The sequence below is a fragment of the Cetorhinus maximus genome, chromosome 12 (genome assembly GCF_964194155.1).
Source record: "Cetorhinus maximus chromosome 12, sCetMax3.hap1.1, whole genome shotgun sequence".
Lineage (NCBI taxonomy): Eukaryota > Metazoa > Chordata > Chondrichthyes > Lamniformes > Cetorhinidae > Cetorhinus > Cetorhinus maximus.
This window is the reverse complement of record NC_135890.1, coordinates 29,846,547-29,872,888: the sequence shown is the minus strand read 5'-3', so window position 1 is coordinate 29,872,888 and position 26,342 is coordinate 29,846,547. Positions and strand designations below refer to the sequence as shown.

At 40.9% G+C, this 26,342-nt stretch overlaps 1 protein-coding gene across 2 annotated transcripts in view; it reads left to right on the top strand.

Annotated features, from left to right (window-relative positions):
- Positions 1 to 26,342, top strand: part of LOC144687340 (voltage-dependent calcium channel subunit alpha-2/delta-1-like) — a 693,974-nt gene that overhangs the window by 597,797 nt on the left and 69,835 nt on the right. For both annotated transcript variants that reach the window (XM_078553326.1, XM_078553325.1), the window contains 4 exons: positions 308 to 369; positions 8,597 to 8,673; positions 13,095 to 13,155; positions 15,655 to 15,752. In XM_078553326.1, coding sequence (XP_078409452.1) covers positions 308 to 369; positions 8,597 to 8,673; positions 13,095 to 13,155; positions 15,655 to 15,752 — 298 coding nt within the window. The remainder of the gene's footprint in view (positions 1 to 307; positions 370 to 8,596; positions 8,674 to 13,094; positions 13,156 to 15,654; positions 15,753 to 26,342) is intronic.

Genomic DNA, 26,342 nt, shown 5'->3' with positions numbered 1-26,342 from the left:
TTCCCTGGACAATATTTATCCCTCCATTAACATCACTAAAAATAGTTTATCTGGTGATTATCATATTGATGTTTGTGTGACCTTATTGCACGCAAGTTGGCTGTGTGGTTCCCACATTTCAACAGAGTTTACATTTCAGAAGTACTTCATTGGTTGTAAAGCATTTTGGGACATCCTGATCTCTTGAAAGACGCTATATAAATAACATATACCGTTATAAATTACAGTGTGAAATATATAATGATGTAAAGGACACCACAAGTGATTTTGAATTGTGTTAATAAATAACCTTTCCTTGTTTCCCCAGAGGTATATTGACAAAGGGACTCGAACGTACACATGGACTCTCGTGAATAGTACAGATTACAGGTAATGGAATATTACATTAGAAAGGGTTCATTTTCCTTTACAATTACCTGTTACGCCTGAGTTTTAAAAAAACTTTTCCTTTATTAAAGGGAGCACTGTTATATTATATTTTAGTAGTGCCTTGACATCTCTGGGTCCTGGTTTCAAATCTGTCTCACTCAGTTTGCCATTTTACTGTCATGATGGAAAGTGGCTACAAATGAATTATCACAGAAGTAGCATAATTGTGGAGGCAGCTCAGTGATATGGCTTCTGAGCGCATTGAAGGAGGCCACCAGAAACTGCTTGGACTTGACAGCTGAGCATAGTATAACATCATGCCAGTATCAATACAAGGTTAAAAAGTCCCCATTTATCCTCCTTAGACCTTTATAAGCATAGCATAAAGGATCTTTTCAATGTTGGGAGAAAGCAGGGGGTCCCTGTATGTATTCTGATAATTGAAAATGAGCCACCCAAGGCAAGAGAGCTCTCAGTGGAAGTGCATCTGAGAGTTCAGATGGCAGGTGGGCAAAAGAAAAATGTCTCACTTGTGAGACCTTTCTGAGGTTGCAGCTAACATATATTGTTAAGAGAGTGCAGAGGGAGCTTTATTCTGCATCTAACCCATGCCTGACTTGGAACTGCTTGAGGCTGACAATAAAATCATACTCCCTGCAAAATGGAGGCTTACTGATGGCAGGTAAAGTTTGGAAAATCAGTCCCTGAACCTCAAGATCAGATCTGTGCCTGTCAGCAATTTGGGACCAGAAAATGGCTGGTATGCAGAGACCTCATTTAACAGATTTAAGATGGGTACCCCACTGTATCCTCTAACTCTGAGCAAGGCCCACTCTACTGCTTGTACCTCTTCTGTCTAACCTGGGTGTGTGGGAGTCCTGGGTCTTGGCATGCACAAATAGTAGTTTTAAAGGGGAATAACAATGGTTTTGCCTGATAAAAGCCTTTGTTTTCATTTGTGTTCCAATTATGTTGTGCTACTTTGATTTTTCTGCATAAATGCATCTTGGCCTGTTTGTCTCAGCATTTGTTTGGTGCTTCTCATTTGTTGCATCCATCTTCAGAAAAAAAGTGTGCTGTACACTTTGGCACAATAAAAATACATCTTTAAAATGGCAATGGCTGTGTACAGTGCTTCAAATGGCACTGTTACAATCCCCACAGAGACTGGTAACTTTAAACAAGAGGTTTGAATTCCCAGTAACCAACTTAAAGGAATCGCACAACAAGATATTTAAGACTTTTACTGTAATAAAGAAACTAAAAGCGACATTGACTAAACACTACCAAGTAGGCAAATAATACTCTAAACTACAGAAATAATAACCCTTATTAATGTCTTAATACAATTGATAGCCCCATGCTGCATATATGTACATTACAGTGTGCTTTCCACAGAATTGCAGTCCTTTTAGGAAACAGTCCACACTCATTCCCAGCCTCCAATGGGTTCATGTCTCCCTGTTTCACCAAGTAGTAACAACCAGAGGCTGCCGAAGGTCCTTTCCCTCAGTCCTCTAAGAATTCCTGAACCAGCTTTCAGCAGTAAGGCCCACTCCGGTGATTCCTTCTCCTGATCTCACCAAGGCATAACATCTGGAATTTTACATTGCCACAGATGCAGACCAGAGACCGTCCTCTCTCCTGCATTTTAACTGGTAGTGCAGAATAGACTTCTCCTTTGTGCTGACTACACCAGCTGCAGCCTTTATCCCTTTGAGACTTCTTGCTCTCCCTCTCTCGCTGGCTCACTTGTTCACTCTCGTTCATACTCCTTTGCCTGTTCACATCCCTCGCTCGTTCTCCCTCATTCGCATGCTCTCCCTCCCCTGTGTGCTCTCCCCTGCATGCCTTCTCCCCCACGCATGCCCTCTCTCCCCTGCGTGCACACTCACTCACTCCCTTTCTCTGTCACTCTCAATCTTGCTCCCTTGTTCGCTCTAGAAAGTCTGTCCGCAATCAACCTGTCTTTGTTTCCGGGTGTGAACATTTTGCACCTTGCTCTCAGTAAGTCTCAGCCTGGGACCCTCCGGTCTCCATGGTAACCAAGTCAACTGGTTTGTTACCGGGCAGAGCTCATAGCAAATCACATGAACTCTCTTCATTACTCCATTTTCCTTTAAAGTAAAGAGACAGTTTAAAAACATAACAATCTTATAAGGCCTCACATTTGTAACTGTACTTCCTGGAGAGGTGGCAGTTCTCAACTTGGGGCTGTATTGTGGATGCTGGGCCCTACAAGAACTAGGAGGAGTATGGTTATCTTTGCCTTCTTCCTGATACTCCCAAACCAGTTCCTCACTTGGAGCCAAGTCTTATGAACTTAGATGATGGTATTGACTCAGTCGGAAACCTCCCTGAATGCAGTTTACACCTGTTCTTTTATTGAGGCCTGCAATAGGACCTTTTACCACCAAAAATAGCATTTCTGCTCAGGCTTCTCAACAGTGCCTTTGTGAGCAAACAGCCAACTTTTCCATCACCCTTTCAACTTTCCCCACTGCTCTTTAAGAGCTGCTCTGTTGCCGGATTTTCTGCTCTGAACCAAGTTTGCTGCAGGCTGATCCCCTAGCATTCTGCATCAGCACCTTATTTAAATTAACGGAAGGAACTTCCATTGTAATATTTGATACAGCCCTCTGAGCTACAGCCATGTACAAAGACAAATTTGTGCACCCGGCTCTTTCAGCCATTATCATATGGTCAAGGATGAAGTGAAAATTATCAAATGTATTCCCATATTCCTGCAAAGTCTCTCAAGTGGGCAAACATGAAAGATCATCTACCAGGACTAGACACATCCTCACTGTTTACACAACACATGAATTCATCAAATAAATTATTATTCTTTACTAATAGTTCACTATAGCTTGATATATTCCATGGATGATGGCGATATCTTCTTTTCCCTCACTGTCCATTTTTCTTCTTCACCATACCTTCCCTAAAGGTAGTGTCTCCATACTTTTGTATGGTTGCTTTCATGCTGGCCATATTTTGGTTCAAGTAACCATTATAGCCAAGACAAAGATGGATAGATTTTTGAATATCAGGGTGATTAAGTCATAGGGGATAGTGCAAGAAGGTGGAGTTGAGGTAGATAATCTTATTAAATGGCAGAGAAAGCTTGAAGGGCTGAATGGCCTATCTATTTCTGCTCCTATTTCTTATGCAACTTATTCATATAGGAACCTTGACAGTCATTGTTTGCAGGCCTGTCAACCATATGAGTCATCACAACCATATATGATCTTCTCCTGATCTGATATTCACAAATGCACACTTCCAGGATGGATTGCTAGCTATTAATCGAGAGCGGGGGAACCCTGATCACAATTCTTATGCCAATGCACTATCTGGGGTTAGAATGAGGATTGAAACTGTGACTTTTCTGGTGCGCATGGCTTAGTTATTCATGGAACAAGCTTTGTTGAACAGGCTGAGAACAACTTCTTAATTTAAAATAAATTTTCCTCCACTGTTGGGGAATTTAGACTGGAGAATTTTACAAACACTTCAATCTTTCCCACTCTTTGAATAAAAGAAATCCAGTGCGATTGTATTAAACAAAAACACTGACTGGAATTTTGTGGCCCCCTACCGCCCTGGTTAACGGATTTTTTGAACGGCTCGCTGCATTTTCTGACCCCGCCCCCACTGCGAGGGGGCTGTGAAATTCAGCCCACTGTTAGTATTTCTTCAGCTGTGTTCTGCTTGGTGAAGGTTTAAATACGTTGCTTTCCGTCTGTGCAGTGACCTAAGGTAGGCGATACTTCTATGTGAAGACATTATTTAGCTGTAGTCACACATACAAATTACTCTCCCTAGAATGTAAAGGAACATTTACATCAAATCCGCCTTTATAAAGTCAGCTATTGTGGAATTACATTTAAACTTTGATCAATCAATTTTGTCATGTTCATTTAATGTAACTAAATACGACTCACTGTGACATAATTGGAAAGGGAAAGAGCTGCATGGGAAGATTAGTGTTGTAACAGTCTGAGAGTGTAAAATAGACACTTATACCAAAGTTACTAGGGCAGAGTGCTTTACCAGTCTGATAGCTTCAGTAATTTCATATTTTTTAATGATTTTAGGCAAGGAATTTTAGCATTTTGACTTGGTCATGATAAAGGAATGTCCTTATAAATCTACTTACCTGTTAAACTGTCAACTCAGTAAGTCCTCTAAGTCAGCTCACTAAAAGATGTCATCAACACTCTGAACTGAACCAAAATATTTCTTCTTTTTGCCTGGCTTCCACCATCTGTTGTTTTGGTATGAACAGCTTTCAAAAATACTCAATTTTCATTGGCTGATTTACTGGTGTCAAAGGTCATTTATTTTTGCCAGTCAAAGGCACAAAAGTCTGAAGATTGACATGGTTCTGCCATGATAGGGATAGGGCTGAAGACCCAGAGGTTTGGTTCTGACTGAGATGTCACTGACCTTCAATTTGTGCAGGTTGAAAAATGCTCAGCGCAGTCACAGTGCAAAGAGCAGAGCTGTTGTTAAAAATCCAAAGTTCTGTCTGTTCTATTGGTCATATTACACCTTCCCTTGAAATTCGTCTGAAGTTATTGTTTGAGATAGAAATGAAGTTTATTATCCAAAGCTGCTTTGTTCTCATTGTACCTTTGGAGTATTGAGAGAAAGCTAGCTAGAAATATAAAAACAGATGGTAGGCATTTCGTCAAGTACTTAAAATGAAAAAAGTAACTAAAGTGAGTGTCGGTCCTCTGGAGAGTGAGTCTGGAGAATTAATAATTGAAAACAAGGAAATGGCGGAAGAGTTGTCCTGGTATTTTGTGTCTGTCTTCACTGTAGAAAACTTAGCAAACTCCCAAAGATTTGAAAATCAAGAGGCGAAAAGAAGGGAGGAACTTAAAACAATCACCAACACCAGCGAAAAGGTGCTTGGAAATGGGAAAACTGTTAGACCTAAAGACTGACAGGACCCCAGGACTCTTGCAGCCTAGGGTCTTAAAAGGAGTGGCTGCAGAAATAGCAGAGGCACTGGTTATAACCTTCCAGAATTCCTTAGATTCTGGAAGGGTCCTAGCAGATTGCCTAGCAGTCCTAGGCAATCACCTAGCAGGTCCTAGCAGTATCACCTTTATTCAAGAAAGGAGGGAGACAGAAAGCAGATGGGCCAGTAAGCCTAACATCTGTCACAGGGAAATGGCTAGAAGTCATTAATAAGAAAGTTATAGCTGGATACTTAGAAAATCATAATGGGATGAGGCAGGGTCAACATGTTTTTGTGAAAGGGAAATCGTGTTTGACTAATTTATTAGAGTTATTTGAGGAAGTAACAAGCAAACTAGTGAAAGGGGAACCTGTAGATGTGTTTTACTTAGATTTCCAAGACATTTTTGATAAGGCTCCAAATCAAAGATTACTACACAAAGTAAGAGTTAATGGTGTACAGGGTAACATATTAGCATAGATAAAGGGCTGGTTAGCTGACAGGAAGCAGAGAGTAGGGCCAGATGGTGGAAGAGGCTGAAAATCAAAAGTCCAGCCCCCGAACGTGGCACCTACTATTTTCACGGGGTTGGGAATCGGGGCGGTTGTGTTTCACATGTGCACATTTTGCAGATGCAGCTGTTCAGCTAAATCAGCAGCTGCCTCCACTCATGTCTAATTTTGGTGACCCAGGTGTGTGAAGCATGACGTGTGCAGGTTAGACCTGGTAGAAGCAGGTCTCAACTTTGGAGAGGTGGGGACCCTTTTGAAGAAGGAGGATGCCTCTTTGTATATTGTCCTGGGACACTTTGGGGGAGGTCAGGTGCTCTTGGGAGAGGCAAGGTGCCCCTTAGGATTATTAAAAATAGGCAAAAATGTGAGTAAAATGTGTATAAACTCATGAAATGTCAAGCTCATTGGAACTATTCAAGTGTCAAAATGAACTGTCAGAAACAACTGTCAAGCTGTCAAGGAATTTAAAACTCCTGCCCTTTAAATCTTTAAAAAATGTCTGGAATATTTAAAGAAAATCATTGCTTGCTATTTCACTCTGACATAAGCCTGAGGGTTACCATTACTGGATTAGTGCTGCTTCACAACCTTCCATTATCACAGTCGGGTACCTGCCAGTTCACAGATTGATTAACAGCTCCAAATGGTTAGACTCTTTGAAGTGGGATTATGAATCCCATGCCTTTTTTTTACAAGGGAATATGCACTTGAATGAAGTGTTCATTCTTATAATGGATTATGTAGTTGAAGGCATGTAAATGGAGTAAATTTTTTTTGAGTGAGAGTGGTTTTTAAAAGCAAGTCTGCAATGGACACTTAGAATTTTATTTTATTTCATCTCACCGTGGCTCCTGAGGTCTGCCCATAGTGGATACTGGGTGCATTGGCATGGTAGGTGTAAGGGCAAAGGATGGTGGGTGGGGGACACGGGTTGGCAAGAGTTGGCATGAAGTTGGCGTGGGGCTATAAAGGGCCATGGGGTGGGCAGAGATGTACAAGGTGGCATGGAGGATATGAAGAGCCTTGGAAAGTGGGCACAGAGGAATAGATTGGCATGCTGGGTATGAGGGACCATGGGAGCTGAGCAGAGGGGCATGGGTTGGCATGAAGGGTACGAGGAACCATAGGGGGTGGGTGAGGGCATGGGTTGGCATGGATGCCGCACGGAAAGTATGTGTGTGTGTGTGTGTGGGGTGGGGGGAGTGCGTGAGAGGGCTGGAGGACTGTTTTGTGCTTTATTGTTCTTCAAAAAAAATCTTCAACGAAGTGCCAAAGCACCAAGCCTTCATCCCTCTACACCCAGCAGCCTCCACACTCTTTCCAGGGTTGCACAGCCTGATTCCCAGAGAACTCCATGACCCTGGAACAAAAATCCCAACCTCCGGGGCATTTTCTCCTGGGTTGATCCAGTGCTCTCAACGTTGGAGCAAAAATTCAGGCCTAGGGATAAATGGGTATTTTTGGGTTGGCAAGCTGTAACCAGGGTAGTGCCACAGGGATCAGGTTAAAAATAAGAGGTCAACATTTTAAGACAGCTATGAGGAGAATTTTTTTCTCTGTGGGTCTTTAGTCTGTGGAATTCTCTTCCTCAGTAAAACAGCGGAGGCAAAGTCATTGAATTTATTCAAGACTGAGTTAAATAGATTTTTGATTGATAAGGGAATCAAGGGTTATGGGGTCAGACAGGAAAGTGGAGTTGAGACCACAATCAGATCAGTCATGAACTTATCGAATGGCAGAGCAGGCTCAAAGGGCCAAATAGCCTACATCTCCTAAGTCCTATGAGCGTTTGACCTGTGGAGAGTTGGAAATGACCAAAATTTCTTTTTGCCACTTTCTGGAACGTGTTCTTTAGCAGATGTTGAATTGCTTGATGATTAAAACTTGGTCTCTGCGATACTCCTATTGCAAGGTGCGAAATATTCTATTTTAATAGAGCACTTGTGTATGATGCACACATAAAATAACCCCGCACAATATGGCTGAAGGATCATGCTCCAAGATTTTTCTTTAGGATCTGAAACAGGAAATATCGGGCAGAATTCCCGCTCCCAACTAATGTCGCCTGATTCTGTGCGTGTGGGATGTCACATTCGATTCAGCTGTGATAGTACCCAATGTTAACCCAGTTTTACCTGGATTATACTGACAAATGTTTGATAGCAATGCAACATAGCCCAGCGAGGAGGGTTGGGGAGGGGAGACAGGTGATTCGAGGGTGGGAATCTGAAGCATAGATTTTCATGTGAGAGGTACAGCCCTTACTTGACTTTGTAATGAGTTTATCTGGCATCAGCGAAATAAAAACACTTACTGCTTGATGTTCACACTGGTCTGTTGATCTCCTATGTAAGTAAAACACTGGAATTAAGGAGAAGTTAGAACTTAGTTTACTGTCTTTCAGAAGCAAAAGAATAGAGTTAGTTGAAGGGAAATCCACCGACCAGTATAATAAAAAGAAATGTGCTGCAATTTTCTGCTTGACTGCATGATCCCTATTCTTCTTTCCACAAGGGATCACCACTTTGAGTGTTAATCGCAATGAACCTGGCAGAAAATGTCAAATAACCTTTAAAATCATAGGCTGACTACTGGCAGTGTGAAGGAACTGCAGTGGGAACATTGATGGCAGCAAACCTACCATAGTAGCAAGTTATCTTTTATTCATGCTGTTTCCTGTTTGGTAGCTTCTCGCCCACCAGGTTCAACAAGTTATGTGATAATATCTATCTCTTTTCCCCAGTTTGGCACTGGTTCTTCCACCATATAGCTCCTACTACATCAAAGCCAAACTAGACGAGGTTATCACCCAAGCAAAACGTAAGTATTGGGAAGGGTGGAAGCTGACCTGGTATTGCATGCCAGAAAAGAGCAAAGTATTGATTCTGCAAAGTATTAAAAGATCTTCAGCTAATATTTTGATAGTTTCTGAAACAGTAAGAAGTGGATCATCAGATAGATGTCAGATAGATGTCATCATAGTGTGAAGCAATGATTCTAAAGCATCAGAGAAACAAACATGCAAAGGTGTGAACAACTGCATGGTTTGAATCTGTAAGAGTGCTCATTTTCTTTCTTTGTCAAAGTTCCATTAATGAATATGCACAATTTTGCTTGTCATGTAATTTTAGAATCATTGTACAGCTGTACCTTCTTGTTCTATGCATCTATTAAAAGGTCTGTTTATTTCTTCCGATTTTTCTTTACATAATTGTATAAATAGTCTGATAGTAACATTAGATAGAAAAGAAGCCCAACATTTGATTGGTCGAAGTATTTGGCCTGGATTTTGTGCTAGGAATAATGATGAGGCTACAGTTTACATAGTTATTGAAGAATAAATTGGGCAATAACTTTCAGCACCTGCACATGTGCAGTTAAATCAATGAGTTGCTGTCTGAGTTTCCCTGCTTCTCTATCAGTAACTTGCTGAGGAATTTATCATTCAAGCTCATTAAAAACATGAAGTTGCATTACTTACCCACTATATATCCATTAAACAAATCAGAAAAAGTTAGTCTTTTCCATTTAAGTGTAAGTGAACTTTTAGTGGTGTGCCAAGTCTTAAACACTGCCAAACAACTACTCTGGAACTGAAAAATTACTTTTACAAGTGTGGAATTTCATTCCTTCATGCTTTAATAATTTTTTGGCAATTTTAAACAATATTTTAAAACCTTGTTCCTTATCTATTATCTCCCTCTTTAAATCCATTTTCCCCTCTTTATTTTTGTTTTTTTGTACATGATTTCACATTGAATTCCATATTCCAATTTACACTTTCTGGTTTAGACTCTATATGCTCCAGTAAAGATTCTTCAGTCTGATTGGTTGAAGAGATACACTGTTGCTTGCCCTGTACACACAGATCTCAGATCCTTTATAGAGGGAACCGTGCTGTTTAATTGTTGCTAATAGTAACATTGAGTGTGAAAGCCCACAGAAAGTATATGAGCAAGTGTAAGCATAACAAATGGCAAGCAGTATTTATCCACAGCTGACCACAAAATCCAGGCCATTCTATTTTCAGAAAAGAGTTTTCCCCCTCAGTTGACTTTCTTTGGAAATTGAATTTGATTTGTATCTAAATGAACTTTGCAGAGGAAATAATCACAGAAGTAATACAAGTCTCACCCACTCGCTTTCCTTGTGCTAGTTTTTCTTGCTTTATCTTGAAACATAAATCTTTATTGCACTTTTGCAAAGTTAAAATAAAGTGACAATACCCACTTGCATGCATATTATTTCAAGCCAGTTAGCAGCCTGGGTGGCATCATCTTAAGCATGTGCTCATTATCCAACACTATTATACCCAGCACATTCATTTGGCACAGCATGCCATTTATTCTTATGTTCTGAAGGCATCTTTATGTCATGATTGGCTAACCAAAGACTCTGGCACCTTCAGCACATGTGAACAGCAAAACATTATGACTATAGGGCAATCAAAGGTCAACTTAGAAAAATTGGGTCGAATTATTCACCTGTTAACCTATACATTTTCCTACCCTATAACTGTGCAATATACATTTAGCATATAGTTTGTCATATAGTTGAGACATGACTGGGAACTAAATTGCCTATCCCTAACCTACAAGGAGCTTAGAAAATGGTAATCACAAATCTTCAGAGTATCCAATTTACTGACCATTCACTTTTGTGCTGGATGAATAATTCTGGATCCCTCCCTTTAAATTTATCTCCAGCATCTTTTCATACCAGACACACACGGGCAAAGATTGGCCCCATACAACCCAGAAATTTATACCATTTATTGCTGACCACAAAAAAAATTACTAAAAGGGGAAAAAGGAAACTGTTTTAAAATCACAATGAAACCATTGGGAACTTCTTCCCCATTATTCCTAGGACCTGCAAGTATATTTGTGGTGTTGTGTTAAGTGCTGGTATTTCCAGAAAGTGTTCTTCAGAGTGATGCTTTAGTCGAGCTAGTCTGAGGATCACTGTTTGCCATAAAATTCTTGAAATTCCATCTCTTGTCCACATTGTCTTTAGTCAAGATTTCTTTGTGGCTGCTTGTTACATAGCAGCAGAATTCCCCCCTGCCATTGAAGGGAAAGATTAAAATACACTGGGGGAAAAGTTCAACTTAAGTCTGCCCCTTTTGTGCTCATAAAATGGGTGTTGGACATCCTAGCTTTGTGTTGTGATCTGGAAGTGCGTTTGATGCCATGTTGGCTCAGATGATGTAAATACCCTATTTGTAGGAGCACAAATGCAAAATTCAGGTATAAATGAATGGGGCTTTTGCTGGGCATAATAAATTTAGTTCTAATATGTCTTGAGTGGCCAAATCAGGCTTAAAATGGACTGAAGGCTGCTCAAAGAGAGGCCACTTAGTTTTTATCAATGCGGGCTCCAGCAAAGCAGGTGTGTTCTTCCTTGACCTCCACTGCCAGCGTATTTGAGTCACATTGCCCCCCCTCCCACCCTGGCCCCACACAGTATTGACTACTTTTAAGGTGCCACTTATTAATTAATGCTATTTAATTGCAGCAGTGTAATAATGTTTAGCCTATGGCTAGATTTAATTTGTATCGAATTAACTAAGTTTTCTCTTCAGCTGTTCTTGGTCTCTTTGGGCTGTGCATTTCTTTCATCAAGGGGACAGCCAATCTACTCTATAGCCTTGACAACTGCTGCTCTGGTCATGCCTGGGAACTAGCCTGTTTTGCATTATTATTTCTTTTCCTGCCTACCTATCTGAAGCACTGAGATCAGGAACTGAACAGATTGCTATAAAAGTCCAATATGTGACATGGCCCTGGGTATTGCTTCAACATGCTGCACCGTAACACCAAATCATTTTTATTTGACTTTATAAACTGATGAAGATCATCAGTTTTTAGTAAGGTGATTTATCACAGCTTAGGAGGAGGAGAGTCCAAAAAGTTGTTGGAAAGGAATAAGGTGAGAAGAAAATCACTAAACACTATGATACATAGTGTACTCATTTTGCCTACTACATTTTTGCTGTCTGGATTGCATTTGAACGGTGATGTTGCTATTGGATACCACCTTGGGTCTTCCAGGCTGTTCAGTAGAAATGTAAATGTTAGAGTCACATGTAGGTCAACAGCAGCCTTAGAATTTAAGAATACCATTTACAGCACATGGGTAAGTTCAGAAGAATAATCAGATATAATTTGAACTGCAACTCCTTTGGAGATTGTGTTTCCATGAATTTATTTCTTCACGAAATAGGCCTGAATTCTTGATTGTATACTTACAAAGAACTGAATTTGAATTTTATGTATTTAGCCTCTAAGACCCACGGCAAGATAATTGGCCATTATCTAAGAAAACAAATGTTTTAAAAATAGTTTAGCATCCAAAAATAATTTTAAAAACCTAATGATTTATAATGGTGAGGAGAGATATGCACCATGTGTCCAACATTTCATGTTAATTCATCCACATTTCAAACTGCAACTCTTTCTACATTTTATTGAAGAATATTATTTGAGGGAAGCTAAAGGCCCTTCATTTCTCATAGGGTTGCAATGCTTCTTGTTATATTTAATAATGTGCATGATATTACCCGAACCTAGGTCCTTGGCTATAACCAGACTTGTATTATCTTTGTGTTGAGATATATTTGTTGCTCAGTAAACAGACCTTTAAATGATACAGCTTCTCGAAGGTAACGTTAATGGTGATCACATACAGTTCTCAGTCTGCAAGCGAGTGTGTCTTTTTTCAGACTTCTACTGTGCATTAAGTTTCCCAGTATAGCACAATATTTTTATTCAAGCATTCATTGAATAAAATATTGTTTATAATCCCTTCTACTTGACCCTTTTTCCTGTTCCCTGCTTTCTCTTTCTGATGGATTCTGACAGCCAAACACAAGGGCAAGTATCTTTTTGTTGGTCAATTTCCTCGTTGTATTGTCTTTAGAGTATACTGTAATGCACTAGTGCTCCTATCCCTATTGGGTATTCTCCTGTGTTTATCGTATCTGATCTTTATCTATTAGCTCTTGGTGTCCATTATCATTACATTAATAGCTTTAGCTTACTTCTTTTACATGAATTATTGCCTGCTGCCTGTATATTTTCTATAATGTGGCACTTTTGCGAAAAAATTAGTTGGTGAATAATTATTTTTGCTATTTTGGTAAGAGAAATTCCGTTCAAACTGTTCCATGTCAAGGTCTGGCAACTTAAAAGGTACAAACAGAAGCAATAATGAGCACCTTAACAATTGTTTCTTTTCAGACTTAGAATCAATAATGCCCGATAACTTCGACACTACAGGATATGTATATCTCGCCCCCAGGTAGCTCCGTTTAATGCTTTGTTGTGAGAGCGCATGTAAAGCATGACTGTTTGTGCAAGGAGGGGTTTGATTTGCTGTAACTTAGGAGCTCCTGGCACTGAAATAACTGATTTTGAAGGTGTCCGGACTGGTGCCAACTTCGGGAGATCTCTGGATTTGGACAGGGCTTCAAAAATGTTGAAGTTGGCATGTGGTAAAGCGTTTCTGTTTTTGACCATCCAACTGGTTTCAGCTACACTCAACAGGTTTAAGTCCGAAAGAAGGAAAATATATTTTTCACAAGCAAAGAGTATTTTCTAAGTAGTCATTCATTGAGTTCTCAGTGCTCTTAGCATTCCCACACATCCTAGGTTTTGGCAATAATGAGGGCCTGGGAACTTCTTAAAATATGCAGCGTTTTTGAATATATCAAATTTGAATTAATCCATAACTACTGATTTAAATAAAAATGCTCTTTGACAATCTATTTAATACATTGAGATCATTTGTTCATGGTAATCATTTTTTTAGGCATTCATATACCTATACAAAGGAATCTATGGTTGTGAGTTGAAGCCTTAACACCTTTATTAGTTTTCCCCAAGTCTTCAATTAGGAGGGAATAAAGTGCAGACACTTCAAAAAAAAATGAGAATGCAGATGGGAAGAAATAATTTTAAAAAAAAATAACAGAAAAAAAATCAATACACAAGAGCAGGCAAGAAAGAAAAAAAGTAAAAACCTTTTTGAAGGACATTCATAACATCATTTAAAAGAAAACTGATGTTGGATTATCTAGAACGGTAGCTCGCAGTTTGGACTTTTATGGTAATCAGTGAATCATGTTCCTGGACCAATCACTTAAGATTAACACAAAGGCCAGTCAGCACTGGCTAGTCAACAACTGAAATTGAGAAAGTTTAACATTTCAAGTGGGACCTTTGTCACAATGCGACAGAATCAGCAGGTGCACGTGAAGCATGGAAAAGTGACAATTCCGCTTTTCTGAAGTAACATAAACCAAAAGCATTACAACTTAATGGAGGTTCTTTCACAACAAAACAAGCACCAATTTATAAATATGAGTAAGAAATTGATTTGTTGCAGAGACGTATTAACCAATCTCCACACCTATTGATAGTTAAACTGAAGAATTGCTGAAACAAAATATTTAAATTGACAGCACTTGGATCTCGGCAACCACACATAATCATATTCACAAGTGTGCTCATTGAATAAGCAATGCACTGCGGCAGAAACCTTTCATCATTTCATTTAAATGATTTCCAGTCCTAACCTTCAGAGCAGGAGAACACACGCACACTGGAGCAGAGTGAGCAGCAGGCAGACTGAAGAGAGTATTAGAAACATGAGAAAATTATGAAAAAAATGTTTTTTAAAAGCTGTTGCCTCAGGCTCCTGTTTAACTTCTCTTAATACTTTGGATTAAACAAAAATAGAATAGAATTTTTTTGTTGTTGGAACATATTCTAATACAGTAGCAGTAGTGTTGGCAGATTTTAGACATTGGCTTTGATACTGGAAAAATGCTCTTTCTGTTATTCAGTGTTTGCTGAGTGAGATGTTAAGGGGAATCCCTCACTTTAGTTAACTTTCTATTCACAAAAGCACATGAATTTTTGGGAGAGACAATTGGGGCTCTTCTATTAGCCAAATGGATAAGTTTGCAACATGTAGAAATCAGAACGATCCTGGTTTTAATCCCTGCTCTGTGCTGAGTCAACTGATTTTAGTTGAGGTAGCCATATAGGATCTAAACCCACACTGGACTAAATGGTGAGAATCAGCCAGTTTTCCAGCGCCTGTGCATTATCCTTTGACCCCCATTGGAAATGGGTTAGAAAGGGGTGAGACAGGGGTTGATCTGACTGTTCTGCCCTCGGTGAATAACACGTTCACTGTCTAGATTGAAAAATGAACTAGCCATTTGGATTAGGTACTAACAGGCTACTAATGTTCATGTGCTTGCCCCTCAACATGAACTATTACCTCAGGAAAGGAAAGGAACTAAAGTAATTAGAGAATATGAATTTTGGGAATAAATACCATCTTTCTTACAGTCATTCCTCCCCACCCACCAAGGGATCATTTACTTTATAAGACCCCTGCAACAAATCACACATAATTAGACAAGGCAGAAAGACAAAACAAGAAATAAGAGCACTTGAAATTTGATGAAAATAAAACACCTTTCTGATAATTTGAATGTGGAGAATAATTTTTTTTGGAACTAATTACCTGTGGCTGGTTGGCAAGTGGAATTTTCTAACCACAGTTGGCACCTTTTGAGCCCAGCCCTGTTGATGTTGTTCTGTAGTCAGTGTCTTTTATGTGTTTTTGATATTGCTGTGCTCTGTGTGCTGTGATGTGTTGAGCCAAGTCCTCTTCACGTGTCTTGTTGCCACTGTCTGGTTGTATGTGTTTTCTTCTCATAGTGACCATGATTGTTTACATGTGGGAAGTCTGTTATAGTGTGTGCGTGTTAACAATGTCTTTCAGGGAATATTGCAATGGACTGACTCCTTCAAGCAACAATACAGCATTCCTGGAAAACTTCATTAATTTTATTGACCGGCAAACTCCAAATTCTCCGGACTGTAAGTACTATTTGTCCTTGTCTGTAATATTACATTTAAAATATTCAAAGTGCTTTTGTTGAGACTGAGATGAAGCTGTCAAAGGCTCAAAGCCCTCATTGTAAGACTTTAATGAGTGAAAAGGGTAAAGGAGAAGATGATTAACGAAGTAGTGGTTAGATAAAACTGAGTCTGCGTTTAAGAGCCTGTAGAGAAAAGGTAAAAAAAAAGATCCTCATTCACCGGTGTGTATAGTTTTCTGTATTTGGCAGAATTGTAGACAGTGTTGGGTCATTCTATTAGTGATTTTGATAACTTGTATTGCTTGAGACCATTGGGATTGAAATTGTATGGAGCTTGTGTAGTTGGCATCTTTCTGCAGTTGCACAAAAAAAGATACAAAAGAATGAACTATCTAATTAAGACCAGCAAGGTAGCTGCATGTTACATGTGATCGGAGAAATAGCTGTCTAACATTGGCCAGAATTTTCAGGGCGGTGAGCAGGGTCAGGCCCCACTCGCAGACGCGTAAAACGACACGCAGTGACATCAGGCATGTGTCCCGACGTCATCGCGCGTCATTCAGCTTTTCAGTTCGGCGGGCGCACACCAGAGCCAGCTGCACGCCCGCCGAAAGGTCAAAGGCCTATTAAGGCCATTTAAATTCTAATTGAAATAATTAACTGAGCTGCCCGTCCAACCTTCGCATTTATCATCGAACCTCATCCACAGGTGTGATGAGATTCCATGAAGGTTTTAAAACATTAATGAAAATTTTTGATAAAATTCTTGGATATGTCCCAGCTCATGTGACACTGTCACATGAGGGGACATGTCTTTAAATTTTTCTTTCCATTATTAAAATTTTTAAAAATTGAACTAATCTCCCTGAGGCAGCTCCGAGCACGCGCAGGCACGAAAGAGCGCAGGCCCTGACTCAGCCTACTTCCCCCACCCGCACAGGGAGCGCTCAGCACTTCCGGGTGCACATCACGCTGGGCGGGCCTTAATTGGCCCGCCTACCCGCCTATGTAAAATGGCGACGTGCAGTCAATCGCGGGCCGCGATCGGCTGCACACCTGCCCGTGCCTGTTCCATCCCAACTCCACCCCCCCACCCCGACGGGGATAAAATTCTCCCCATTAGGTAGATAACCCTGCCTGAAACACAGGCAGGAGAGAACAAATTATTGTGAATAATGATGAGGACATCAGTTCTGAAACCCCAGGAAGAAAAAAAGTCACAGTAAATACCTGACAAGCAGAATAATTTCTGCCTCTTTAAAATGTACTTGGTATTGTAAAAAAATCTTATAAGCCTGTAGTCCTAACATGGTGGAACACAATGCTGCTACTCTTTTTAAATGCTCCTTTCAAAAAATGTCATTCAGTAAAGCAATTCCTCACAACTGATTGTGCTGAGATATAAGGTGCCACTTCAGAAAGTTATGCTGTGTTTATCATTTAGCTCTCTGGAATGGTTGTACCTTTACACAATATATATTAGAAATCATTTTATTCAAGTGAGTGACCATTACTGATTGACTGATTCTTGAATGAAATTAATCAGTGTAGACAGATGTTATGGATGGCATTCACACAAGGGAACCTCGCCCAATCATTACTGATGTGTACCTATAATTTAGTCATCTGGTGATTTCTAGTTGTTAAGTAATAGATATATGTTCTTAAAATGCTTGCATTTGAACTGGGCCTTAAACAACTAAGATCACAAGCTGTGATAGGGAGAAGGTAATTGCCATTGGGAGAAGAAATGTAGAGTGCAAAATTTTCCAGACTTTATTTTGTTTTTAAAAGTTCATTCTTGGCGTTGAGCATTGCTATCAAGGCCAGCATTTATTATCCACCTCTAATTGCCTATGAGAAGATAGCCGTATGCTGCCGTCTTGAACCGCAACAGTCAATGTGATGAACTGGTGATTTTGGGACTAAAATGAGAAATTTCTGCACTCAGAGGGTTGTGAATCTTTGGAACTCATTAACCCAGAGAGCTGTGGATAGTCATTGATGGGAATGTTCAAGACTGAGATCATTAGGTTTTTAACTCTAAGGGAATCGAGGGATATGGGGATTGGGTGAGAAAATGGAGGTGATGTAGAAGTTTTGGCACAATCGTATTGAATTGCGAAGCAGGGTTGTGAGGCCTACTCCTGCTCATATTCCTTATGTTCTTATGTTAAGTAGACAGCCCAGGTTTTTCACCCAGCAATGATGAAGAAACTAATATATATCCAAGTCAGCATGGTGTGCAGCTTAGAGGGGAACTTGAGGGTGATCAGGTTCCCTGCACCTCATGCCCTTGTCTTTCTAGGTAGCGGAGGTCACAGATATGGGTTCTGCTGTTGAAGAAGCCTTGTTAAGCTGCTTGGTCCTGTGAATAATATACCGCGTAGTGGACGGAATGGATATTTATAATGGTGGGATGAGCTGCCAATCAGTGGATTGCTTTGTCCCAGATAGCATTGAGTTTCTTTATGTTATGACTTGGGTTGGATGTTGCCTAGATTCTGAGATTATGGTTCAGGATATTGAATATGCTATTGTGCCAGCATCAATCTAAGATCCAGTTAAAGGGTCTAGCCCGACTCTGGATCACACCATGAATCCATCTGCAAATACTGATTGTCCTTTGGCCTGTCAAGTTTGGTATTCTGGGAGGGTGAGATCAAATATGTTGAAAGGCCTTCCTCATCCAAATTGAGCTGTGATATTTATTATTTAAAACATGTTCTAAATTTTGTATATGTTGGACTGTTAACTGTTTTGTAATTTAAACATCCTGTGTGGTCTGTGGTTTCCAGTCAGGAAACACAGCCTGCACCATGTTCCAAACTGTCATGACTCTTTCAGTAGTCAATTGGATGAGGCCTAATGTTTAGTCCTCCTATTTGGAGGTAACAGTTAAGGTCAATTCAGCCTGTAGTGCAGACTAATAAATGCTGCTAAAAAAGCATGTGAAGAGTTTGTGATTATAATTGAACTGTAGATGAAACCACAAGTGAATTTTCATAAATATCCCATTTTGATGACATGCAGCAAGACTCTATAATTGTGAGACTTGCCTGCCTGCTTTTAGATGAGTGTTTTTAAAAAAACATAGGATAGAATTTGAAATAATGTTAAAACTGGAGAATTCTATCAAGATATATATAAAATAATAGGAAACACAGGCTTCGTTTTATTGGTTCTTTAGCTTTGCCCATCATTTGGAATGCAGGAAATTTGTAATTTGATTCATTGCAGTAACTGGACTGGGAAGGTAAGAGAGAAAGAATTCAGGAAAGTGAAAGGATGAGGGACTGGACTAGGATAGAAAATTACTGCATTGGTATAGAACAAGAAAAGGAACAATTCAGCAGGGGACAAAGAAATACTAAATTGGGTAAAACAGACCTCAGGACAGTGCTTTTTCTAATCAGGAAACTTTGTTATCATGCTTTTCTTTAGCGTGTACTTGAAAACATCACTTGCCGTCTGCTGTATGGCCATTCCTTGAGGTGCTGATCTTAATCCCAATATTTGCTTTCCTTCTGACCACCGGATTTAGGCCTTTCCTCTGCACAAGTGAAAATAACATGAATGACACCTTCCATCACAAAGGCATTTCACACTTTTCCTCTTCATTGAGAACATGCAATGATACTTACACACTTGATAAGAAGAAATATGTTGCTCTTTAGTCAGCATGCTGACAAATGGCTGATTTCCAAGCAGAAAAACAATTTGGGCACAAAGAAGGATAGGCAGTCAGCTATGGATGTCCCAGTTCCTGTAACCCAGTGAGAACGTGGCCCTAATTGGATGTGATTCCTTTGAGCAATGTCAGAAGGATCTGAGCTAACCTCATGCATGCATACAGACCACAGTGGCATGTTCCTCCTGTCCTGTTTGCAGTTACTCCTATCAGGAGATCTCCTGTCATGGTGCGTCATGCTCACCTGTCACATGCCATCCTCGCACATCACACCACTCTGTGATGTCGCCATCCAGCTACATCTGGATCTACCCCTCTTTCTGCTGCTCACCGCCACTTTTCCCTCAAGGAGAGATCAATCTCTGTAACTTTTCAGCTCTGATCAAATGCCACAAATACTGAGATTTTCTTTTCTGGATGTCACTTTTTAGAATTCATTTTGCTCTTGGAATTTCGAGCGCCTCGTTATTTGTATTATGGTGTATACGGAGTCTAAGCATCTTAGCATTCACTTTTCAAAGGCCTGTGGCGTACATTTGATAAGAAAATTTAGAGTGTAAGCTAACAATGACTGGCAGTGAGCTGGCAAATAGAACCTGGAAGCCATGTCAAAACATTTCAAAAAGCGAGTAGAATGATACTGGTAGCATTGTTTGTCAACTTGTAAACTACTGTTCCAAGTCATGGGTTAGACCATGATTAGGACATGGGGCAGGATTTTCGGGTCATCGGGTGGGTGGGCCTGGGAGCAGCCGGGAAATGGGCCACCGCCGGCGATTGGCCCCAAACCGTGATTTCACTCTGGCTGGTCAATTAACAGGCAGCCAGCGTGAAATGCGCGCTGAAAGACCCAGTGCTGCCGGGGTGGGGGCGGGAGGAGGGCGAGCACTGAAGTCAGCGCAGGCACGGGGGAGCGTGCAATGAAAGCCCCCTGAAGGCAGAGAGCTGCCCCAGGGAACTAAAGAATTTTAAACAAAAAATAAACATTATGAAATTCCGAAAAAAAATTCAACCCTTAAGAATCACGCACCTAAACATATTTATGATAAAAATTCTGCCCAAACATTTTTATTTTTTAAATTAATATCAGAAACCTCATCCCACCCTTGGATGAGGTTTCCTCAAAAATCCAAAGGCCGCTTGGCTGATTTGCCCACCCACCGACCCTAACATTGGAAGGGCAGCGAAAAATCCAGGTCAATTACTACATTAATGGCCTTAAATAGGCCTCTTAATTGTCGGCGGACACGCTGTTGACTCTCACACGCGCCTGCTGACCGAAATATCGTGCGAGTGCGCGGTGATGTCGGGACACTCACCTGACGTCATCGCGCACTACTTTGTGCCCGATTGGGTCAGGCGCGTGCCCGCCCACGGGACATAAGATTCTGCCCATGGTGTTCTGTTTTGGTGATTACACCACAAATTAGATGTACTTGGATTGGAAGGTAGAAAAGGGCAATGAGATTGATCTCAAATATAAAAGGGAATATTAGAAAGAAAGCAATTACAGAATAGGATTAATCAAACCAAGCAAGATATGAACTAATATAGATAAAGTAAACCTAGATTATTACATTAAATATGCAAACAAAATAGGAGCAGAGGAAATAAATGGAAATTAGTGAAATGTAAATTTGAAATAGATATTGGAAAAGTTGTTTACCTAAAAACTGCTTATAGTTGGGAATAATGTGCTAATGTATGGGTAGAAGTGTAGGTGCCTTTCATAGTCTTAGAACATCCCAAAGCACTTTACAGCAAATTAAGTACTTTTGAAATGTAGCCACTGTTATAGCGTGGGCAGTTGAATGCTGTGAGGGGAGAGTTGGAAGAATGTGTGCTGGTGAGTCAAATGACCTTTTTATTTTTTTAAGTATACAGTCAGCTTTAAATTACTGGAGAGGCAATTTTCCCAGACAAGGGGAGATGGGTTTTGGTGCACATGGGAAGTTAAGTCCCCTAAAAGTGATATTGGGTTGGAATCCTGACATCCTACCCTCTTTCGGGTTTCACCTGGGCAGAGTTGAAGGTGAATGGGGAACTTATTTGTGAAATCTTTCTTGGAAAGAGGAGGACATGTTTTCTTAATGTAAGATTGTCCTCATCTGGGGAGAAGAGCTTTTTTTCATAGCTGACTTCCGTACAACCTGCTGTGATGTGCTGTGAGCAGTGTAGCAACATTTGCGTTTTACTGAGGCAACAGTTAAAGCAAGTGTAAAAGCAGCTGGAATCCAGAATTAGGCTTGACCCCGATGTGAGAGTGAGATGACATAAATGGGACAGTCTCACTCCTTTGTTTCAGAGTCATTTGAAGTTTGGCCCTCAATTTACACTCTACAGGGTGGATTTTAACTATTGGGCAGTGGACAGCAGAGAAGCCAGCCACCCAGCCTTTCTGACCAAGGAGAGACCAGCCCCATTTTGATGTTCACCCCAAACATGTGTCCCAATGCAGCTTGCCGGACTTGACCTGATACAATATCGTAGCCTCCAGGCCGGTGGATAAGCCCTGGGGTTGGTAGTGGTGGGAAGAGTCATGATTGTGGAGGTGGTATGATCCTGGTGTCGACAACGACCTAGCTTATTTTTCTGGGGCTCCATTGTGCACTAATAATTTTAAACTTAGCTTTCAGGAGCCCCTTAAGCTGTATCACTGGTAAAACTTTGGAGAGTGCATGGCACATGCTCTGCTGCCCAAAAATGTCAATTTGCATACCATGCACACCATAGGGTGCCTATTTCATGTTAAAGAAGAGCTACTGTCCGGAATAGGTCGCCTCTTTGGATGTCCCAGATTAGTGCCAATAAAAATGGAGGCCGAAGTGTCAGTGTTCATGGGGCAGTAAGTTTGTCCCCTTTTTATGGGGCCCATTTGCTTAGCTTGTGGTGCTAGACTCAACCATTCTCCACTGACAAGGTGTGAATGTACTACTAATCCTTAATGTTCACACCAGTAAATTTAACTGTAGCCTGTCCTGCTTGACATTATAAACAGTCGACTTTTAGCAACTTTTATTTTGATTGACGGTATTTCAAAGAGCAAACTATTAAGCTTCCTGTCGCTGAAAAAAGGGAACATTTTCAAGGTTAAATTTATTTGTGTATCAGATTCTTTACATTGAGTTACTATTTATGTCAGGTTTTCTGCTAGAAATGATCTATTGCATAGGATAACATAGGATATACAGCACAGAAACAGGCCATTCAGCCCAACCAGTCCATTCCAGTGTTTATGCTCCATCCAAGCCTCCTCCCATCTTTCCTCCTGTAAACTTATCATTGTAACCCTCTGTTCCCATTTCCCTCATGTACTTATCTAACTTCCCCTTAAATGCACCTATATTAATTACTTCAACCATTCCCTTTGGCAGCGAGCTCCATATTCTCACCACGCTTTGGATGAAGAAGTTTCTTCTGAATCTCCTTTTGGATTTCTTGGTGACGATCTTATATTGATGATCTCTACTTATGTTCTTCCCCACAAGAGGAAACAACCTCTCTCTATCCACGCCACCAAACCTTTCATAATTTAAAGACCTATATTAGGTCACCCCTCAGCTGCCTTTTTTCAAGAGAAAAGAGACCCAGTCTGCCAATCCTTTCCTGATATTTATACACTCTTGTATACATAGAAGATTTATGTTCTTGTAAATCTTTGCACTTTCTCCAGTATCTCTATATCATTTTTACAATATAGTGTCCAGAACTGTATGTAGTACTCTAAATGTGGTCTAACATTCTAATATTCCTCTAACACTTTACCAAAAAAAAATCATAATTTTGGGGAATCTGAAAGAACAGCTGAGAAATATGGATGCTATAAACCCCCATGTGGGCTGTCAATTTGTGTGCATGTGTTGGGGGAAAATTGAGGAGGAGAAGTGGGTATACCTAAGGAAGTCTCAATGTTTTGTTCTACCATTGGAATAATCACTTGACAAAACAAATCGAAACTTGGGGCGCCTTTTGGAAAAGGAGATGACTGGTTAAATGCTGCAGATTCCACAATTTAAGATGCTGCAATGTAATCTCGGAGTAGAAAGGAATACGTCATTAAGGTTCTCATTTTGCCAGAATTACCTTTCTACTATGCCTTCATGAGGCTCTGCTTCTGTAACTGAAATTGGTACAGGACAGTATCCATTGAGTTTCCATCTCTAGCTTGTCGCTTTGTATGTTATGATCTGTTAGTTGTGTCTGAGAGAGGATGGAAAGAAGTGAAAATAGCAAATCAGTTTTTCGGTTAAATGAGGTAGTAGAAACAAGAGAAGCCCAATGTAAAGAATCTGGGTTGTTTGTCCTAAGGAGCCATGGTGCACTTTCAAGAACTGTGTGAAATTCGAGCCTAGCCAGGTTGTTCTGAAATGTCTGCGTTGGTCAGGCAGGGTTCTCGCTTCTCAAGTAACACTGGGGAAACAGTGTGGCCCTTGCGTGCATAAGTGCCTCTTGTGTTCACAAGACACCTGCATTTCCTCAGGAGTTTCATTCAAAACAGATGAAAGGAGAATGTCTTCCACTGCTCGAACATAAGTAGCTGCTGATTTATCTCAGCTGTCAGAAAATTAAAACTGTATCCACCTCCACTTGTTTAATTATAGTTTTATACTGTGCTTTGCACTGTGCAGCTCAGTTCACATCTCAGTCCTCGTGACACATGCTTCTGAAGCTGTAAGTTACCTTTCCTACGTTTCACTGAGTCTAGACTGAGTTCAGATTCAATTGCTATTGAGGATATTATTAAACATTTATTATTGGACTTAATTTGTGTGTGAATTATTGTGACAGTCTTAATAAACATCAATTTTCTATCCATAATAAAATAAAATTCTTCCTGTCTCTCTTGATTTCTGTCACATTATTTCCATCACATTGTTGCTGTCACATTTTCTGTAATGCTAAATTATTTCTAATGGTTTTACTCAACTCTGATTTAGTCCTCCAGATTTCAATTGGTCTCCAGGTTAGCTAGTGCTAATCCTTAACTTTGAGACCTCTAGGTGGCAGTGTAGATACCAGTTTCAGGCTGGTATGGAAGGCATCAGGCAGCCCACTGGCCCTTGGGCCTATTGAGGCCAGAAAGTGGACAATTAATGGCCACTTAAGTGCCTCATCCCACCTCCACCGCTATTTACCCATGGGGGGAGGGGGGGGAGGCACACACCAGGTGGGGAACCTCCTTTAGAAACAAAAACAAAAATAGCTGGAAAACTCAGCAGGCTTGACAGCATCTGTGGATGCTGTTCCTCTCCGCTGATGCTGTCAGACCTGCTGAGTTTTTCCAGCTATTTTTGTTTTTGTTTCAGATTTCCAGCATCTGCAGTATTTTGCTTTCAGCTCCTTTCGAAGTCGCCTGTGCCCATCTGAGGCAATCCCCCAACCCCCCCAAGGTCATACCGTCCTTTAAATTCTCCCTCCTCACTCCACCCCTGGCTTTTCAAACATGGCCCCCCCCCCACACCCCCTCCCCCTCACCCCCACCCCCACCCCCACCCCCGCCACTGTGGTCTGCCTGCCAGGCTCCGGCGATTCCCCGGACTTACCTTGAAGTTCGTTCCATAACCTGCACTTCTTCGGGGACAGCCTGTAGCCCCAGCAGTGGTCGCTGCTTGAACCTGGCACTGCTGAGTCTACAGTGCTGCTGGCCAATCAGATTGGCCAGCTGCTCTCCAAGGCAGGACTTCCTCTCAGATGGGGGCCAAAGTGTCACCTGAGGCAATTAACACTGCTCCCAGTGTAATATAGATGTGGGCAGCTGACTTTTTGGTGGCCAGGCTCCTGACTGGCTTTTTTGTCTGGGATGGGTGGGGGGCGCTCTGTGGGCGGGGACTGCGAGGAATACGGTACCCAGTAAAATCTAGCCTATGTTTCTAACATGAAAACATTACCTATTTTCAGTGAGGCACTTTTATGGCTCTAATGCCATATGCTGCCAATTCCGATCACTGCTGCCAGGTCCCACAGTCCTCATTGGTTCTTATCTGTTGCTGCTAATATGCTAAGTTGCAGTTGCCCCCAGCTGCACTCTGTGATTGAATCTTCACCCTCTGTGCCTCTTTCCTCAGAACTCCAAACTTGGGTGGACCTGCCTTCCTCATGCCCCATTGACTGTGCCTGAGTCTGTTCTGTCACCTTGCCCTCTAACATCTCTTGGCCTTTGAGAGTAAAGTGAAAATAAAGTGGGGGGGGGGGGGAGTGGGTGGGGGTGAGTACTGTACAGTTGGGAGTGGGAAAAGGAATGGATGGTGGCCTAGAAGAGGAACTAAGAAGAGAATAATTGGTCTCCCCCAGCATAGGGTGTACAGTTTTCCTCAGCACTGCTGTCAAAACAGTGGATCACAACCCCAAATTACTAACGGGCATATTGAACTTTTTAAGGAGAACATGTGCTTTTTTTAAAAAAAGACATACAAGCAAAAGCTGACTGAGAATGTAAAGTAACCACTTTCTGGAAAATTCTTATGTGGATTATGCTTGACCGACTAGTTCAGAGAGAACATGGAATGTCACACCTAAAAAGGTGTCAAGGCCTACTTCAGACAGAGACACTCGAAAGGAAGAGATGCAATACAAAAGACAACTTTAATCTCCTGTGGTTGTAGAAACAATGGAGACTGATTACCACATCTCAGCAAAAACCAACTCCTGTTGAGTTATATCTCAGAATGTGGAAATGGTCTGAGTTGAAAGAAAGCAGATCCTGGGCAAAAGACATGTTTGTTTTCCTCTTCCAGGAATATACAAGAAAAGGGTTAAAAAGCTAGCTGCCACCCTGATCTGTGTGTTTTAGTTCTGGTGTGCTAATGTCTGCTGTAGGGGTCACAGCAGAAGAACATCAACTAGGCATCCCTGCAGCTTGCAGGTTAGCTGGTGTTCTATTTCCTTTTAACTTGGCTG